General features: G+C 32.7%; 1 protein-coding gene across 1 annotated transcript; it reads left to right on the top strand.

Moving 5' to 3' along the window:
* Positions 1–21,738: 21,738 nt before the first annotated feature.
* Positions 21,739–22,050, top strand: LOC149253297 (uncharacterized). The gene has a single exon (XM_089454425.1). The coding sequence runs from the start codon at positions 21,739–21,741 to the stop codon at positions 22,048–22,050; it is 312 nt and encodes a 103-aa protein (XP_089310551.1).
* Positions 22,051–22,278: the final 228 nt, after the last annotated feature.

Raw genomic sequence — 22,278 nt, 5'->3', positions numbered from 1 at the left:
TCGAGATCAAAGCATGTAGGAATTTTGTGCCATAGTTATAATATCATGCAAATATCAGAGATTACATTCTGATATTACATTCGACACTGTTCTTGGCATTTTCTTTAATGAATTTCAGTTTTATGATGCTGTAAAATTATCCCAATTTGGAAAGTGTGACGCAGTTTTAATTTTTTTTTTATTAATAATTTTGAATGGTTAGATTGTATTATTATTTTAATGAGTTTTACTCTGGTTAAATAAATGTTTATAATTTTATAAGAAATTTTTTGTTTATGCAATTTATAATGGATAATGTCTAGTGATCCATATAATTTTAATTAATTAGAGAATAGCCACAGCATCTTTAATTAATTAAAATTATATATTTTGATTGGTTAGATCACATAAAGATTATTTAGACATTAAATTGTAATTAATTAGACTAAATATAATAAATTTTATCCCACAGGAATTTTTATTATATTTATGTAATTAATTAGGATAAAATTTCATAACCTACCCACAGGAGTTATGAATTAATAGTTTTATCATAAAGTTCAAAACAATGAATAATTGAATCTGCTTGAATTAAAAATTTAGCCCACAGGCAATTTTTATGTCATTAGATTCAATTTTGAGCATGATTTACATTGGTAAAACATGAAATTTTATTAAGCCTCAATTTTAACATAAACATGTGATTTTTTTTAAATTTTGTAGTTGTACAATTGTTGTTTTTAGCCATAAAAACAGCAGCTGAATGGGATTCGAAATAAACACATCGACATTAAGTATTTAGCTATAAGGGAACATGTTAAAGAAAAGAAAGTCGTCATTAGAGGACTTATCGCCATGATTCATGTATCTATTACTTAATACAGATTATCAATGGTTTTTAAGTTGAGACATTAAGTTTGGAAGTATGGACCAAGTGGGAGAATGTTACGCTCCATTAATTTTTTGAACAATTGCTGCCTACAATTATGGAATTTAAACTGCAGTCTTTCCTTAATTTATGGAAACCAACTGCAGTAATTTCCTTAAGTTAAGGAAATCAACTGCAGTTAATAAATTTATTGTTGGGAGCTACTGAAGTGGTCCATTACTCCATCTGGAGTTCTCTACCTTGATCTGTAGAACACCTGACACATAGCCATCAGAAGCTTGATGGAAGCTTGGCTATAAATTTATCTGTTTGGTCCCCAAGCTTGTATCTCAATTTTCCCTTCAGTTTTTACACCATCTAACTGAGAGAGCAGAGCTTGGAAGTGCCTTCAGATTTTCTGTATTCTTTTCTTTTGCGTGGATTGAAGCTGGAGCATTGTTTTCAGTAAAGAAGCAACTGGACTGTGGTTTGCATCAAGAACATCACCAATGGCTGGAGGTAATTTACATTTCTGGGCATTAAGTTTCAACGATTCATTGAATTTTTCCGCATGCAGAATCGCTGTTTAAACTTTAAATAATATCATTTCTGTGTTTTATTCCTGATAAAATCAAGAAAAAGTTCATATCAAGTCCATATGCTATCGAGAAATGTACCTTTTTTGTCCTTATTTTTATATTTCACGATAGAATCAAGGAAAACTTAATCCTAATCAATCTACTAGTTTCTAAGCCTTTCAATTTTGTTCTCCACAAAAATATATTTTGTTTTCATTCCAACTAAGTTAGATTTAAGCAAGGCTTGATAACGAACAATTTTATAGCATTGTCCGTAACTAAAATAATAATTTTAATCTTGTACATTGGCTCATAATTTAATAATAAATGATGAATTTCGATAGAAGATTTAATAAGTTATTAGGTTGTAAGGCGTTTTCTTTTGAACAACTCTCCAAGCTGCTACTCTTTGAAAACAACTGTCGCAGCTACCAGTCTGTGCATGTCTGCACCATCCGATAAAAATGTTAAACAATTAAAGATTTTTAAACATCAGATTAATAATTAATAATAAATAAAGACAAAAAAATAATTAAAGTGTGTAACAGTAAAGTGTGTCACTCTTTAAAAACAACTCTTCCAATTACCAATTTGTACATGGAGCATTCTTATGTTGATGGCTGATTTCCCAAATATTCCGGAATCGGATGGACATGGTGTGATCAATTTTCTGACCGTGCTCATGTTCTAAGAATCAGCAATCAACTTAAGCTCAAGGCTGTACATGTCTGCATTATTAGATAAAAATGTTAAACAATTAAAAAATTTTAAACATCAGATTAATAGTTAATAGTAAATAAAAAAAAAAAAAAATTAAAGTGTGTAACGGTTTCTTGATAGTTTAAGGAAAATGCTTATGCTCCGCATGGCTTCTAGATCTTGCTTTAGGCGAGGGGCGAAGTCAGATTCTCATTCATTCCTTGGCGGAGGGATTGTGGCACCTAGGCCAAAGCCAGAGCTTCTTAAGATGGAACGCTGAAACGTCTCTATGAGAGTATCAGATATAAATCGATTGATTCTGTTGGCGGAGGGCAAGGACTTCTTGTATTTCACACAGCCCAAAGATTGTGAAAGAGGCTTAAGTTCAATATAACCAATGTATATGGAGAGTGGAGAGCGGAGAGCGGAGGGATTGCAACAGTAAAAAATTATTATTATATTATTCGGAAGGTGCCATTAATTTGTTCATATTATTTAAAAGGTGCCATGAATTTGTTCATGTAAATGAATTGGCAGGTTCGCTAGAATCAAAAGAAAACTGTTCATCATTATGAGAATTCTGGGAAAACCATTCATCATTATGATAACCCTGTTTAATTTGACAAGAATTTTACTGAGAAAAATTATGTTAGTTATTAATTTAACTATTAAAATATTAAAGCTATTACTAATTTATTAATATTTTATTGTAACTATATTTTTTTTATATGTTAAATATATTTAAGTAAATAAATAATTATTTTCTTATTTATTTACAGTGGCAAAATAATTAATTCTCTAGCATTTTTATGAGGTTTAATAGTTTAGAAGGATCCATTGTTTTGTATTTATACTAAAATTTAAAAGTATTTCAAAATGGTGTCTTATTAATATAGTTATACCGCAAAACAATGCATATATTTTTGTAATATTGTTAAAGTTATTACTAATTTATTAAATTTTTTTATTGTAACTATGATTTTTTTATGTTAAATATATCTAAATAGATAAGCAATCATTTTCTTAACCTATTTATAGTAATCATCTTTTTATGAGGTTTAATAGTTTGGAAGAATCTATTGTTTTATATTTAAAATAAAAATTTTAAAGTATTTCAAAATGGTATCTTATTAATATGATTATATGGCAAACAACACATATTTTTGGAATACTATGAATCTTAATCTTTAATCTTATAATATTGAATTTTCTTTTGCAATTTAATTAAAAATAAACATTATTATTTCTTGTTTTAATGTGAGAAATTAGTCTTTTTTTAATCATTTCAAAAAAGTTTTGTTTTACATTTCAAAAACTAGAATTATAATTTTGTTTTGCAATTTAATTAAAAATTAAATAATTTTTTTAATCATTTCAAAAAAAATTGTTTCACGATTTCAAAAACTAGAATTACATAGTAGAAATTAGTTTTTTTAATCATTTCAAAAAAGTTTCTTTTACTATTTCAAAAACTAGAATTAAAATTAAATATATTATTTCTTGTCTTAACCTAAAAAATTAGATTTTTTTAATCATTTCAAAAAAGAATTGTTTTACTGTTTCAAAAACTAATTATAGTTTTGTTTTGCAATTTAATTAAAAATTAAAATTATTATTTCTTGTCTTAACCTCATGAATTAGTTTCTTTTAATAATTTCAAAACAATTTTGTTTTACTATTTCAAAAACTATAAATATAATTTTGTTTCTCAATTTAATTAAAAATTAAAATTATTATTTCTTGTCTTAACCTCAGAAATAAGTTTTTTTAATCATTTTAAAAAAGTCCTGTTTCACTATTTCAAAAACTAGAATTATAGAGTAGAAATTAGTTTTTTTAATCATTTCAAAAAAGTTTTGTTTTACTATCTGGAAAACTAAAATTATAATTTTGTTTTGAAATTTAATTAAAAATTAAAATTATTATTTCTTATCTTAACCTTTTTTTAAATCATTTCAAAAAGGTTTTGTTTTACTATTTCAAAAACTAAAATTTTAATTTTGTTTGACAATTTAATTAAAAATTAAAATTATTATTTCTTGTCTTTACATGAGAAATTAGTTTTTTTAATCATTTCAAAAAAGTTTTGTTTTACCATTTCAAAAACTAGAATTATAATTTGGTTTTGAAATTTAATTAAAAATTAAAATTATTATTTCTTGTTTTAACAAGAAATTAGTTTTTCTTAGTCATTTCAAAAAAGTTTGTTTTACTATTTCAAAAACTAAAATTATATAGCAGTGATGTCTCTGCACATTTGAAATAGTTAAAATTGGAATGTTTTCTTAAATTTAAAGTAACTTGTAAAAGACTAACTCATATTTACCCAATCAAATGTTTACTTTATTTCAATTTTACTATTTATGACTAGTAGTTTTGCAACTTTGATTATTGGAACATACTAGGTAATGTTTCAAATACAAGAATACAAGCTAAGAAAACATGTTCATGGTTCAATGGTATCTTTTTTTTGGAAAAAATTCAATCAAGAAAGCACAAAAGCTCTTTTCTATTTAGCAAATCACAATCTAGGTATTCAAGTTAAAATAATCAAACAAGGTCTTTAACTTCAAAATAGGCTTCATTATTTGTAAGGCTCATTCAAGCTCTAAGTTCTTTGTATATTGGTTTATCCCTTTCTTAAAGCAACTCTTAGTTAACATAACTTGTCAATATTTGCAAATATAAATAGACAAGAAACACATTTTCTTGGGGCTTACCAATTTCTTTTATGAACAGGCAAAAGAAGTTCCATAGCTTCAAATACATGCAAGCCATCAATCTTTTCTATTTACTTGGTAAAACTTAATTCATCAGATATTGTTTTGTTTCACTTTGTTTAATCATTTTGTACTTCGACTTATGATGCAAGCTATATTTTCTTTGGAAAGACATTTTCATTTCATTCTAAATTTTTTTAATAGTGAAATATGTACAATATTTTAATTTTGCTATTTATGACTAGTAGTTTTGCAACTTTGATTATTGGAACATTCTAGGTAATATTTCAAATACAAGAATACAAGCTAAGAAAACATGCTCATGGTTCAATGGTATCCTTTTTTGGGAAAAGAAAGCACAAAAGGTTTTCTTTATTTTAAAGGCAAGAAATCACAATCTATTTCTTTATGAGGCATTCAAGTTGGAATAATAAGACAAGGTATTTAAATTCAACATAGGCCTCATGAGTTGTAAGGCTCACTCATGCTCAAATTCTTTGTATATTGGTTTATCCCTTTCTTCAAGCAACTCTTAGTTCACATAAATTCTTTAACCGCAACATAGGCCTCATGAGTTGTAAGGCTCACTAATGCTCAAAGTCGTTGTATATTGGTTTATCCCTTTCTTCAAGAAACTCTTAGTTCACATAGATTGTCAATATCAGCAAATAATAGGCATTTTCTTGGAGCTTACCAATTTATTTTATGAACATGCAAAGAAGTTCCATAGCTTCAAACACATGCAAGCCATGAATCTTTTATGTCTACCTTGTAAAACTTTATTTGTGAGATATTGTTTTGTTTCACTTCACTTAATCATTTTGTACTTCCACTTATGATGCAAGCTATATTTTCTTTGAAAAGATGTTTTGTTTTTTTTCTAATTTTTTTATAGTGAAATATGTGTTTTTTGCTATGGAGTGGCAGTTAGAGTAAAGTAATGCACCACCACACAAATGGCACTGCCCTCATCATAAGGAGGGAGGAGGAAGGGAGTGGAGTCACCACTTGGTTTATGAAAGAAATTGGGAAAGTAATGCACCACCACACAAATGACCCTTCCCTCATCATGAGGAGGAAGGAGGAAGGGAGTGGATTTTCCACTTGGTTTACGAAAGCAACTCAGACCAAGGTGGGAGAAGTAGGAAAGACAAAGGGAAACGACTAGGTTAATTATTAATCTTCGGTCAGTGTTCATCTAGGGTGGGGTTGCAAGAGAGATTGGATTGGTATACCAACAAGGTAAAAATATCGTGATTGTTTGAACCTCATAGACTTTTTCATGCATCTGAACGTGAATGTAGAATCACAATAGGAAAGACAAAGGGAAGCCACTAGGTTAATTATTAATCTTTGGTTAGTGTTCATTTAGGGTGGGGTTTCAAGAGAGATTGGGTTGGCATACCAACAAGGTAAAACTATCATGATTGTTTGAAACTCAGACATTTTCATGCATCTAACTATGAATTTAGAATCACGGGTTTTGTCTTTACACTCATTTAAATATAGAAATAGATTTTTTTGCATCTTGACCTCATTTGGGTCATACTTTGCCACAAGATTCTAATATATTATTTTTTGTCTTGGCATTCCTACAATAATAGCACATGGATCATCTAACTATTCGGCATGCCCAAGTAGACCAACCATGCCTATATAATGATCCACCATGGGCATTCTTCATTTATCTTCTCATGTATTTGAAATGCAACCAACCCTCATTCAAAAGACTTACAAAATTGCAAGTAAACATGACACCAATGATAGAGATTTAATTTGGATTCACACTTGTCCATTCCATTGTATAGAAAAGTGTGAGATTCCATTCCACCCCCATGCATTTAATATCCTGCAATAATGGTACTCCATAATAACAAATCTTCTATATAAAATATATCAATGAAATGATCTACAACCTCTAAACTAATACATTTGACAATTGATAGATGCATATGAGGGCATCAACTACACAAACCTGACTCAAAATCCATTTCAGATGATGTAATTGTGCATCCCCTTATATTATATTATTTATCTTAAATGACTACAAATTTGAAGAATATTTATCACGATGACTGAATTAGGTAAAGCATTTGAACTATCCATTTAACAATAGTGGTTCTAAGCTTTGTTAGAATACTAATTATAATAATATCCTACAATGTCATCATTCTAGGAGGCCATGTCTTTCTAAGACAATGTAGTAAATACTTGGTCTCCAATCTTACTCTGCCTCAAGATTCTAATGTGCTAATAGCCCACAATGGCATCATTTTAGGAGGCCATGGCTTTGTAAGACAATGTAGAAAATACTTGGTCTCTAATCTTACTTTGCTTCAATATTCTAACCTCTTATTGGTTGTACTGGCATTCCTATAATAATAGCACATGGATCATTTAACTATCTAGCATGCCCAAGTAGACCAACCATGCCTGTATAATGATCCATCATGGGTATTTTGCATTTATCTTCTCTTGTAATTGAAATGCAGCCAACCCTCATTCAAAAGACCTACACGACTACAATCAAACATGACACTAGTGATGGTGATTTAATTTGGATTCGCACTTGCCCATTCCATTCTATAGAAAAGTGTGAGAGATTCCATTCCATCCCATGCATTTAGTATCCTGCAATAATGGAAATCCATAATAGAAAATCCTTTATAGAAAAATTATCAAATAAATGGTCCACAACCCCACACTTGAAAATTGATAGATGCATATGAGGGCGTCACCTACACAAACTTGACTCAAAATCCATTTATAATGATGTAATTGTGGATCCTCTTGTATTACAGTAGATATATTAAATGGCTACAGATTCAAAGAATATTTATCATAATGACTGAATTAGGTAAAGAATCTAAACTATCCATTTAATTATAGCGGTTCTAAGATTTTTCAAAATAAAAATTATAATAATAGCCTACAATGGAATCATTCGAGGAGGCCACATCTTTGTAAGACAATCTACCAAATACTTGGTCTCCAATCTCACTCCTGGATATCGAATGCATGTCTATAAGTGCATTACCCAATAATCCAATCCATTGTGAACTACAAAGTCATGAATTATCTTGTCGTGTTGAAGATCCTCTGAGATGGGCCATATAGGAAGAATGCTCACAAGGGTGCAGAGTCAAGTTTCAAACTTGGAAGTTCCACATGATGAAAGGAATTCAAAGTTTCATGGTGATTCCCATTCTGATAACATCTTGATGTTGAGTCTTCAAATGTACTAAGGAAGCCCTACCATTGGTTGAAAATAAAACTCTTTAATCACTTTTAAGCTAAAATTGAAAATTATGTAAATGAATATGAAACCAAAGAGTTACTAGTAATTTGATAAAATCCACTTAATTAGGGCATCATATCGGTAAGGGATTATGGAAGGTTGCATGTGTATTTCTTTTAATTAATGTAGTGAAATATGTAAAGTGTTTCACCCGTGGACCATGTGAATATCCTTGGTGAGTACAACCTTCATAGGGTCAATGTCTGGCTTGGTGATAAGAGTTTAAGTGGGAGTAACAATTATGGGTCCATCATCCACGAGAGTACAGAGGGGGTCTAGTGGAAGAAACTTTGTAGACAATCTCTATTCTTTGGATTTTCCCCTTATTAACAACTCTCCCAATTTTTCTTTGAATTTCATTGATTCTGGCTTATTCAATGTATTTTATGAATAAGAATGAAAATATGATGATACTTGGCAAAGTGTTGAGGCTGAGAAGAAATGGGAACAACAAACTAAAGAGAGTTACAATTTGCATCTTAATCTCACTCTTCAATTTACAACAGAAGCATCACTAATAAAGGACCTTAATTTCCTTGGCAGACACGTTCAAAGAATGTCTAATATCTCATGCATAGGTTCTACGAAAAAGTGAGTTCTAGATTTATCTCATCGTTTTTGGGTATGTTTTTAGGATCTTTCACTGTCTCATTGAGAATGTATTTTACTATTTTATAATTTTTTCTTGTATATTTCTCATGTGTTGTGTTTTTCTGAAATATATTTCATGGGATAAATCTGCACAAATAAAATTTTTCAGGCATCTCTATTCTTGGGATTTTCCCCTTACTAACAACTCTCCCAACTTTTCTTTGAATGTCACTGATTTTAGCTTATTCAATGTATTTTATGAAGAATGGAAAAATGATGATACTAGGCAGAGTGTTGAGGGTGAGAAGAAATAGGCACGACAGACTGAAGAGAGTTACAATTTACATCTTAATCTCGCTCTTCAGCTTACTACAAAAGCATCACTGGTAAAGGACATTTATTTCCTTGGTAGATACGTTCAAAGAATGCCTAATATCTCATGTATAGGTCCTACGAGAAAGTGAGTTGTGGATTTATCTCATCATTTTTAGGTATGCTTTTAGGATCTTTCACACTCTCATTGAGTCTCAGAATGTATTTTACTATTTAATAATTTTTCCTCGCATATTTCTTATGTATTGTATTTTTCTGAAATATATTTCATAGGATAAATCTGCGCAAATAAAAGTTTAAGAGATAAACAAGATTTTTTGTTATGTAGCCTTCATGGTCTGAGTGAAAATTCAATTGTTGTCTTGTGCATGTTTCACTAGGGCTCTAAGTTCTTTGTATATTGGTTTAATTCTTTCTTCAGGCAACTCTTAGTCCAAATAACTTTTCAACAATTACAAATAATAGACAAGAAACACATTTTATTGGGGCTTACCCATTTCTTTTATGAACATGCAAAACAATTTCCATAGCTTCAAACCCATGCAAGCCATCAATCTTCTCTATCTATGTTGTAAAAAATAAGTCATCACATATTGTTTTTTTTTTCACTTCATTTAATCATTTTGTACTTCCACTTATGATGCAATCTATGTTTTCTTTGAAAATATAATTTGTTTTTGTTCTAAAATTTTTATTTGATTTATATACCAACAAGGTAAAAATATTGTGGTTGTTTGAGCCTCATAGACTTTTCCATGTATCTGAATGTGAATGGTAGAATCAAAAGTGTTGTTTCTACACTTATTTATATGAAATTATACAATTGCATTACCCAATAATCCAATCCATTGTGAACTAAAGAATCATGAATTCTCTCATTGTATTGAATATCCTTTGAGCTAAGACATAGATGAATAATTCTCACAAGGGTGCAGAGTCCAGTTTCACACCTGCAAGTTTCATCTGGTAAAAGGCATTCAAAGTTTCATGGTGATTCCCATTCTGAGAATTCCATGATGTTCAGTCTTCAAATGTTTAAGGAAGCCCTATCATGGGTTCAAAATACAACTCTTTAATCACCTTTCATCTAAAATTTAAAATTATGTAAATGAATATGCAACCAAATAGTTATGGGTAAGGTTTTGTATATGGTTGTGTGTAGAGTGACTCTTGATAATCTATCCTTTTTAACCCTTCCAAAATAATCAATTGATGTTGAGTCTTCAAATGACTTAAGGAATCCCTATCATGGGTTGAAAATACAACTCTTTATTCCCTTTTCATCTAAAATTTAAAATTACGTAAATGAATATGCAACCATTATGGGTAATTTGATATAATCCACTTAATTAGGGCATCACATGTGTAAGGGTTTGTAGAAGGTTGTGTGTCTATTTCTTCTAATTAATGATTTGAAAAAGAGTGACTCTTGCTAATCTGTCCTTTTTAACCCTTCCAAAATAATCAATTGAGGTCTCCAGGCATCTTGGTGAAGCTCTTGCAAGATTTGATGAGTTAAAGAATGTAATGACGACATCAAACACGTTTATTTTGAAATCACAAATTATTGAAATGAATAAGCAACCTACATAGAAAAAATATTTTGAATGTAAGGTCAACATGCTTTGTTTAACAAACTCATAGAAAGCTTGAGAAATAGTATATTTTATATATGTTGAGAGTGCCTTGCTTTAATATCTTTCATCGAGTCACCTAACATCTTTAATTTTCTTTTCAATAACAAAAGAAACTTGGTAAAGTGTTGGGCACAAATATGTATACATTTTTGCATTATGGACTCAAATATGTATACTTTATCTACTTCTGTGAACATAATTCAACACAAAAATTGTATTTGGGAAATAACCAAATTTCTATATCTCCTCAACCAACCTTTCTAGCATTGTGTAGATTTTTTCCGCATGCAAATGTGAATTGTCTCGGAATGCATGGAATTTGTTTTTCACCTCTAGCCAACAACGTCCTTCTTGTATTTGAGTTCTAATATTTATTACTCCATCCCATCTTCCAACAATTGCATATAAATTTGATAGTAGTACATAATATCCTAGATTTTCAGGTTCTAAATCAATTAGTTGATTTGTGGCCCATTCTCATATCTCTACATTATAGTGAATTATACATGCACCAAACAAAGCGCTAAATACACAAATCTCCAGCTTTAATGAAATTATTTCAATCAGATTGAATGCCTCATTAAGCTGCCCAACATGCCCACACAGATAAATAATACATGCATAATGACCCACCATGGGTGCTACTCAATAATTCCTTCTCATTCGATTAAAATGCAACTAGTCCTAGTCCACCATGCCTTCATGGCTACATGCATAAATGACACCAATGAAGGTGACGCGATATGGCTTCATGCCTGTTCATTCAATTCCATAGAAAAGTGTGAGAGCTTCCACTCCATCCCCATGCATTCCGTATCTTGAAATCATATTTTTGTCTATTAATGGCCTTTTAGCAATGATATTCATGAGTGCTAATTGATCATTTCAACTACATATGGAAGTAACCAAGGTAGGTTTTCTCTGTATGTTTTCTCCATATCCAATATTGCTTCAAATTAATGTTGAAAAACTCATAAGGTAAAATGACTTGTAAGAGGCGGGAAAGAGCTTGATTTGCATTACGAAAATGCATAAAAAACACTTTTCAAATGGAGAGTTTTACTTTTATTTTTTGACACGTAATTTTTCATCTACCTATAAATTGAATTTGTGGTATCCTACAAGTCAATCTTTGACCAGTGAGTACCTAGCAAGTCTTTTTTTTTTTTCCTCGTTAAAACTATTCTATTATATACATAAACAGAGATCAGTTACATCATTTCAAGACAAAAAGAACCAGTTGCCTGTAATGGCAGCTTGGAACAACTGAGACTGCAATGTCCGAGGACTTAACCAGACCAAAAATAAACCAGCCCTCGCAGGGGCGCCAACAGAACATCAGAATAATCCCGCGCAGGGGAAAACAGACACATCCCAACCATAGAACAAGATCCCGGTACCCAAGACCCAAACATAGACAGTTTGCCAACATAACATAAACTTAAGACCAAAATATAATCAAAGCAGCGAGAGAGGCCGAAAGGCTTAACAGATGTGCCGCAGAGACCTGGAACGACGACACCGCTATTCGTCCGGTTCCTCCTCAACCACCCGGCACCACCCGTATTCCTCCACCTCCGCTGCAGTGGGAGCAGTTTCCATGTTGACATCTTCGCCTTTGCTGATCATTGCCTCCTGAGCCAGAGGGCGATTTGAGACATTCTCTGGTACTGCCGCAGGCGTTTTCATGACTGTCTCTGAACCGTCAGCTGGCTGCTTCCCCCGACCGTCTTGAGAGTCGCTGCCATCCGAGGAGGCTTCGATGAAGAGAACTGACACATGGGCACTGATCCGGGGGCAGTTCAAAGAACTGTTGAAATTGAAAATGGCAGAGCCGAAGGCGGGCGAGGAAGCAGAATCAGGAGCGCTTGAGTCCAGGAATTGACTTGACTGAAGGGGGTTGGCATCAAGGGTACGATGGCAATTACAATGGCAGCAATGGGGATAGGTAGCATCTGCAGGAGGGCGCGAAGACCCCCCATGGGAGGTGCCTCGATGGATGAGCATTTGCTGTCGAGGCCTGACCATAATTGCAGGGTCCAAACAAAAAATGCACAACACGAAATTGAGGATCAAACCAATCCTGGTGATACCACAAACTGACGGTGAGTTGGCCCAGATAGAAAGATAGCCTCTTGGAGCTGTTCGCAGCTCCAGAGGTTGCATAAACATACCCTGAGGAAGAACCATGAACAGACCATGAACCGGCGTAGTGAGATCCAACCCACCATTGCTTTTAACATGACTGCCTCCACCTCGAAACCCATCTGCCATTACTGCAACCTCCATGTGAGCTGAAGACAGGCATGCGCCCATGTGTTTCCCTTGCGACGGCGCATGGCTGGCATGTGGCTGCATTTAAACACACGTCTCATCCGAGCTATCACCCGCATCCGGGGAGTACCTAGCAAGTCTTGCTTTGCTGGACTTTAATTTTTTTTTTGAGAATTTAATTCAAAAAAGTTATGCTTCATATTGTTCTAAAACATTCAATTAACATTTTTCTTTTTTATTCATCACATCATCACAATATCAGATGTAGTTGTTGTATTTTTTTATGCTATCTATTGTTTTGTATGCTATTCTTTCCTATGCATACTATATATTATTTTCTATGCTATTCTTTCCTATGCTTCTGTCTTACTTTCCTATGTTACTATCTTACAACATTTCCTTTGCAACATATGGTGCAAATGCTATTATATAATTTCAAATATAAATTTACTATATAAATACCTATTGTAAACTGTGATGATCACTTATATTTATTATCCTTATTTTTATAAAATGTTAATTACTTATAGCAACTTTATTACTTAAGAAAAGGCAAAGTTGGGTGTGCATTGTGCTCTGGTCAGGAATGAACAACTATAAGTACCTTGAGTAGATTCATTATACGTTACATGAGGGGATGAGGAAGAGTCTATTTATGTTGATAAATATAGTTTTAATAGGTCAAAAATTAAAAATTAATAAAATATCAAATAGGGAAATATTATTGATAGCAATGAGTTTGATTCTATTATGGATAGCAGTTAATAATATTTTTTTCATTATTTATTTAACAATTGAATTATCATAATTTTCAATGATAATAATAATAAAAATAGTAATATATTAAATAAAATTATATAATTTTTTAGGCCAAAAGTTTATTCTACAACTCATTATGAGAGATGTGTAAGTTTGTACAAGCCATTATGAGGGATATGTAAGACAATCCATTATGAGAGGCATGTAAATTTGTACAACAATGATAATAATAATAATAATATTAATATATTAAATAAAATTATATAATTTTTTAGGCCAAAAGTTTATTCTACAACTCATTATGAGGGATGTGTAAGTTTGTACAACCCACTATGAGGGAAATGTAAGACAACCTATTATGAGGGGCATGTAAATTTGTACAACCTATTATTATGAGAGATATGTAAGTTTTAAATTTTATACTTTTCAAAAATATTTCAACAAGAGATTTAAATAAACTACTTGAACATCTATGTTAACTAATTTATGTCCATATCAATATCATATATATCTATAGAAAAACAATTATTAAATAAAATATTTAATACTAATTAATATTGCTATATACTTAAAAATATATTAATAATAAAAAAACCATTTGAATTTGCACTATAAAATGTCTATATACATACTATGTAAAATATTTTAATGCCAATTATATATATATATATAATAAAAAAATTAAATTTTTAATTGTTAAAATATATATTTAATTCTAGATATATTCTATATTGTATTTAAAAATACTATTTAACCTATAAAAAATAATATATTATATATTATACTCTAAATAAATTTGTACATGAAAATTTTCTTCCTCTTCATTCATATTAAATTAATACTATACTGGTAAATAAAAACTGCCATTACTATTTCATTTTCATTACTGTTACTGAATTCGAGAGGCGCTTGATGGATGCTGATGGTATTAGGAATCGGATTATGAATCCAACGAAGATTCAGAATCTTTTTCAACAACAATAAAAGCATGTTTCATGCATTTGGTTATGCAGTGAACAGTCCGAAGCTTATAATTTTATTCAAGAACTTCATGCAGCTGAAATTTAGAGCAGCACGAGGGAAATCCCTCAGCACGTGAATGCAAAGTACTCAATCGAACAGCAAGCATATCAAGCACATGATTGATATGACTACGAAGTAAATATTTAGGTAGATTCCGTTAGAGATAACTCACAATGACGTACGGTCGAAAATAACGACAACCTCTGAATGGTACATCTACAGAAGGAAAAGGTTCATAACAAAATTTTAAAAAAATTAAACGAAATTATTAACGAAAGGCTAATAATGCTCTATATATGAAAGTACAAGCACTGGGTCGTGTCCTTACTCTTTTGTGTTTAGGATATTTAGTAGAACTAATCTCACCGTTAATTTGAAAAGACCCGAGCTGTACATGTTAACTTTTCTTCTTAGGCAAAAACTTCAAAACATACTTGTAGAAGAATGGTTTTTTTTTTTTTTTGGATATCTTGGTGGATACTTGTTTAGGGTAAATCTTATTTTTTTGTTGTTTGAAATGGTTTTTTGATTGAATATATGGATTCATCACTCTCAAAAACCCTTAGGGTACTCATTGTGGAGATTTTTCAACTACATCTATAGATTCATCACCTAAAACCTTTCAACTACATTTTTAACTCAAACTTGTGATGTCAAAAAAATCTTACTTGATTTAATTAAATTAGAGAAGAGATTTTTTAACTCAAACTTGTGACGTCAAAAAAATCCTACCCGATTTAGTTAAATTAGACAAGAAAATATACCAGAAAAGTAGCACAGGTAGACTAAGGAGAGAGAGAGAGGGGGACAGAGGGAGAAAGAGAGGAAGAGGAAGATGGAGAGAGGGAGTGATAGATAGATAGATAGATATGGAGAGAGAGTGTGTATGTTTGTGGGTTGCTATATAGAGATAAGGAAGGAGAGACCGAGGGAGATAGAGATATAGATGGAGGGGGAAAGAGGGAAGAAGAGAGAGACAAAGAGAGGGAGGGAGGAAGAGAGATATATATGGAGAGAGAAAGAGAGTGTGACATGTGTTTAGGGGGTTGGGATAGAGAGACAAATAAGGATAGATGGAGGGAGGTATAAATATAAATGGCGGGGGAGAGAGGGAAGAAGAGAAAGATAAAGGAAGGGAGGGAGAGGCAAAGAGAGAGAGAGAGGGGAGAGAGGGAGCAGGAGAGAGAGAAGGAGAGAGGGAGGGAGATAGACACAAAATGGAAGGTGGAGAGAGAGGGAAGAATAATGAGATACACAGAGACAAATACAGAAATAGAAGTTAGATCTTGAAAGTCATGAATATTTTGATTTTTCACTAAAATAGATGTATTGATTTTAGTGTAGTTGTTGATTTTTAATCCTGTTTTATCGCTTGCACTTGATATTGATTGTAGTGTAGCTTTCGATTTCTAATCCTGTTTAATAACTTACACTAGATGCATTGATTTCAGTGTAGATGTTGATTTCTACTCCTATTTGTTTGTTTGCACTGGATGAATTGATTTCAGTGTAATTTCAGTGTAGATATTGATTTCTAATCCTATTTGGTCGCTTTCACTAGATGCATTAATTTTAGTGTAGATGTGGATTTATAATCCTATTTAATACCTTACACTAGATGAATTGATTTCAGTGTAGATGTTGATTTCTACTCCTATTTGATTTCTTGCACTCGATGCATTGGTTTCATTTTAGATATTGATTTCTAATCCTATTTGATTGCATGCACTAGATGCCTTGATTTCAGTGTAGATATTGATTTATAATCCTATTTTATTATTTTCACTAGATGCATTGATTTCACTGTAGATGTTGATTTCTAATCGTATTTGATTGTTTGCACTAGATGCATTGATTTCAATGTAGCTATTGATTTATGATTTCATGCATTAGATGTATGATGTACACCAATTTCAAAGTAATTAGATTAATAGTGTGTATTGATTCTAGCGTAAGCAGATCTCTACCGCCTCCATTTATATCTCTATCTCTCATTGTCTCTCCTTATTTATCTCTCTATCTCACCCCCCAAACATACACACACTCTCTCCATATCTATATATCTCTCTCTCTATCTCTCTCACCCTCCCTCCTTTTTCCCCTCCCTTTCTCTCTCTCTTCCCATTCTCTCTCTCTCTCTGACACTTCTGGCTCTATATCTATATCTCTTCCTCCCTCCATGTCTTTGCCTCTCTATTCTTACCTCTCCCCCCCCAAATCTATATCTCTATCTCCCCTTGTCTCTCCTTCTCAGCCCCAAATCATACACACTCTCTCTGAGTGTAAGTACATAAAAATTGTTCATGAAGTGCATTGACTTATGTATTACAATATTCAACCATAAATAGAATACTTGAAATTTCATACTAAATAAAATGGTGACTTACTCGAAATGTTTGCTTCCTTAAACCATAAACTATTTGTAATTGGTTGCATTCTTAATATTTCCATTTTCCATCATTCAACATTATTAATCACTTTGCGTTCATATGTGGTAATAGAAAATAAGCAATAGGTGTGACAATAAGAACAGTAGAAGAAAATAATTTCATATTGATTGCAATGAAGATTGTTTGTAATTGACTATATTCTTATTATTCACATTTTCAATCGTTCAACATTGAACAATGTAAACTTTGAAACTGGAACTCTAAACTCAAAACGGGAACTCTGGCCCAAAAACCCCAAAAAAACATCAAAAACAGTGCTAAAAACAAAAAGTGTGTATACTGGAACGATGTTTTTTTTTTTTAGGTGCCAATTTTGAACGTGTTTTAAAAATGGTGGTGACTACGAAATTTTCGTGCAAAATATAGCTTCAAAACGAAAGTGATGCTACTGGAATAACGTTTTTTTTTTTAGGGTCAATTTTCAAACTTTTTAAAAAATGCTAATAAAACCAATTTTTTATGTCTCAAACAAAGTTAATTTTTAAGGAAAAAACACATTAATGTTTCTGGTAGAATATCATTTTTCTTTCCTAAGTATAAATTTAACATGTTTTCAACCACACCATGCTAGATACAAAAGAAATTGAAATTTTTTCAACTATAAAATTAAAAAACCATGACATTATGAACAAAGTATATCACTCAATGAAATCAAAAGTCCTTATTTGTATACTGAATAAAACATACATTATATCTCTAATTTGATATTGCATTGTAGATATTTAAACAATAAAATTTATCATACTTAAGACATAATCCAACAACATAAAAATGCTTCATAACTTCTCATTTAACAACATATGGAAAACATTAATTTTATTTGAAGATATGATGCATACATCAGTTATATAATCTGTCTTAAACAATTATTCAAAATCACTCATATTTTCTTGCACACCATCACAATTCACATCTTCAGATGAGTGACTGGATGCTGACGAAGATGTTCCATATTCTTCTCTTTCATCAACTAGTGCCCCATCTGAGTCCACATGCATGCCCAACATTCCAGGTTTCAAAAGTCTTCTAGATCTACGACTGGTTTCAGCAGACTCCCATGTCAACACTATTCTAATTGGCATAGCTATAAACTCTAAGTGAAACCCCCTTAGGGTCTAAGATTCTAATTGTTATAGGAAAAAAATGTATAACTACTTCTATACTTAAATAAATAACAAGGATATAACCCTTGAGGACATTGGTTTCTATTTCTATAGTAAGATTAAGTATACATTTGCAATCTTCATACCATGACACCATACATAATAATTGGATGATATGGGCACTAGGTTATCCGTTACCATTCTCTTTTGCAAATATTTATGAAAGTCTAATTAAATAATACATGCATCAACCTTGTATATTCTTCTTTAACTAAATAATAAATGGAATTATTATTTCCTAAGTTATCTAGGAAATGTGTGGAATGTTTGTAATTACATTGAACTAGATCACAAAGTTGAGTTTTATGTCTAGCATGGTTTACATAATATAAATTTATATCACATGTATTAACTTATAGCCATCTCATATATGATTTTTAGCTACCAAAATGAGTATTCAAGTTGGAAGGAGTTGAGCATAGGATAGTTTGGTATGAGATGACATTTCCTTTCTTTGACATTGTATCATAAATTATATTTATTGAAGAAAGCTTGATTTGTGACCCTACAATTACATAGAAGAATATTTAAACATATCAATGAGTATTTCCTTTTATTGGTTCACTAAGTTGGGTTCTATGTTGTCCAAACATGACATACCATGCTAGTAGCATTGTGCATTACTTTGGAAAACATCTCTAAATACTGTGCATTGGTCTCAATAAAATTACTTGAACTTATTGATGGTTATCATTTGCCTATGTTATCAATATAATAACCAAGCCTTAAACCTAAACTTTAGGAAACCCTTCATGCCCGTATCATGATCAAACAAACATAGTATTGACCTTGACCATTTAGTTGACAATTTGCAAAGGAATTGCACTTGAAGACAAATGCGAATGACAAAGTATTTGCTAATACTAGTAATCGTGAAGAGCACTAACACTCATAATTGAACAAAGATTGAAGAGCAATAAAAAAGGTAATGAATAATGAATATTGGTGAAGCCAATAAATTATAAATCACTATTTTAAAAATAACATAATAATTAAAAAGAAACAATCCGTTTTTATTACCTCATTATCATATCATAACAATTATTAACCAACACCATAACAATTATTAACCAACACTATTATTTAACATATAAATATAACCAAAATTATTATATAAAAAACAAAAACAAACCCATCCTAGAAATACAATATTATAAAAAAATATAATTAAGTATTAAATAAAGAAACTCTATCCATAATTAACCAACTCTCACATTTACCATAACCTTAAAACAAAATCTAAATTTTAACATATAAACCTCCATTCTTTTAAACTACCAACTTACATATCTCAAACTTTGCAAAACAAACAAAATATAATTTATAAACCAATAATTTTGATATGATGTTTCAATACTCACACTGTAAGGAAAAGATAGAAAGAAAGTACTCTTAAGATGTTCAAGATTTTCATTTTCATGTTTCTAACATTCATAAAGTTGTTCTTTCTATCGGAAAGTTCTCTCTCACTTGGGAAGGAAAATGACGAGGTCTTTAGCATGCTTGAGGGTTGAGGGTTAGGAGAAAAATGACTAGCACTTGAACATGGTCGAGAGGTTTTGTTTTTCCTTTCTCAATATGCATCATCATATTCTCTTATCACAAATACCTTTTCCACACCAAAATGACTAGCTCAAGCTTGAAAACTGTTGAAGAAATCAAATAAAGATAAAAATGACGAATACGGAGAATCCCAAATTTCATATCGTCTAAACCCTTTCGGAAGAAAATTCTGCCTATACTCTGGTAGTACAGTCAGCACATTTTATTTGGCCAGTCCTGCCTAAACCCACTCTCATTCTGTAGTCAACTAAAATTTTTAATAGAATTAGAGTGAAAAACGTACATAGTACACTATCAGTAACAACAAACACAAGCATCCAGATGCAACTCATTAATGAGTGTGCAAGCATGCTGCTGTAATCCAAATGCGTAGATTCAGCGTCAGATGTGGCCATCTAACCATGTCTGACTTAAATTAGCGCGTTCTAAGTGCTTCTTATTTGCGATACAGCTATTAGGATATGTAATAAAATACAAGAGGGATTGGACTATTTGTGACAGCTTCGTCATGCACAAACATTAGTAGCTAATACTTCCAACACCTTCGTCATGCACAAAAATATTATCTAATACTTCCAAGAGCTTCGTCATGCACAACATTATTACCTAATACTGCCAGGCCAAAATTTCATGGAGAAGAATTAGATACGCGTTCATAAAAGAACGAGTCACTAGAAGTTTCGAAAGATGGACCACCCTTGTCATACAAGTCGGTCTGCAAACTCTATCATGGCAAATTACAGATGGCAGACTACCGTGAAATACGTTTCTAAATCTCAGAAATTGTCCAGGAAGAACTAGGACTATACTTCACAGCCACCCACCAACGTTGACCAGACGAACCAAGGGCCACAAAAGACATAGATGGGATGCCGCATGTAGCTCAATGGAGGGACACAGAAGTTGTAACTTTTGATAAAACAAAAGCATATTGTCCATTGTGGATGAGCCCCCTCCCCGGCCCCCTCTGCCCGTGCAGGGCCACCCCCGGGCCACCCCGCCCCGCCCGACCGGCGGCGGGTCGATTCCGGGAATCGACCCGCCGTCGGTCAGGCAGGGCGGGGCGGCCCGGGGGTGCCGTGATGGCAGACTACCGTGAAATACGTTTCTAAATCTCAAAAATTGTCCAGGAAGAACTAGGACTATACTTCACAGCCACCCACCAACGTTGACCAGACGAACCAAGGGCCACAAAAGACATAGATGGGATGCCGTATGTAGCTCAATGGAGGGACACAGAAGTTGTAACTTTTGATAAAACAAAAGCATATTGTCCATTGTGGATGAGCCCCCTCCCCGGCCCCCTCCGCCCGCGCAGGGCCACCCCCGGGCCGCCCCGCCCCGCCCGACCGGCGGCGGGTCGATTCCGGGAATCGACCCGCCACCGGTCGGGCGAGGCGGAAGCCTGCGGGATTGATTAACGAAAGCCCAAGGGATTGAAACTACACGTTAATTCACCAATTCTAGAGTCATGTGAAACTTGTGAAACCGCCAGACGAACGAGAATGTGAACTTCATGTTTTTTACGTTCTTACATCGTATTTTACCCTTTCCGAGCGTCGTAGCATCTACAAATACTCATTCCTCTATGACTACTCTCGTGACAAGAAGGTTCCTCTATGTTTTATCTCCGACTTATTGCCCATGACCTATTATATCAAAGGAAATCCCCGTGTTATGCTTGACCAGAGAAGGGAAGACAAGCCCTCTGCTCATCCTATGTGCCTCCATATGCCTTAACCCAACACTTTACTCGCTCGGCAACGGAAACCTCTGCCAAAGTCCGAGACCGTTTTGCGGGGGATGGATCTATCACAGAAGAAGCTAAAGAAGAGAAATCCCCAGTTCAGAAAGGATCTGGAAATGGAAGAGATAAAAGGGTTTCTGGAGCTTGGCTTTGACTTCAGCCATGACAAGTTGAGCCCGCGGCTACTGCACCTTCTCCCTGGATTAAAGAGATTATTAATTGATCATGACAAAAGCAACAAGAATTTGGAGTTTCAAAAATCGCCGCTGGAGAATTGGGAACTGCCAAACCCGAATGCCACAAGAATGGATATGAAAGAACACCTCAAACTGTGGGCTCGTTCTGTAGCTTCAACACTAAAATGCTAGTACTGGGAGGTTCCGAAAGTTTCTGCCTGGCCATTCTTTACAGGTTCCCTGACAATGATATCTAGATTCTGTTTATTGGATTTAGATCCAGGCATTGACTTTTAAAAATCTGATGGTTTTTCAACATTTAATTTGTTGGCTTGTGCCGATTATACATCTGAATCATATCGCTAACAAAATGTCAAAAATTTCGAATAACGGACAGAACTTCTGTGGTAGTTTCCCCAA

The sequence above is a fragment of the Pinus tabuliformis genome, chromosome 7 (genome assembly GCF_031772625.1).
Source record: "Pinus tabuliformis cultivar Carrire ecotype Pingquan chromosome 7, CPIR1, whole genome shotgun sequence".
Classification (NCBI taxonomy): domain Eukaryota; kingdom Viridiplantae; phylum Streptophyta; class Pinopsida; order Pinales; family Pinaceae; genus Pinus; species Pinus tabuliformis.
This window is presented reverse-complemented; position numbering and strand designations above follow the sequence as displayed.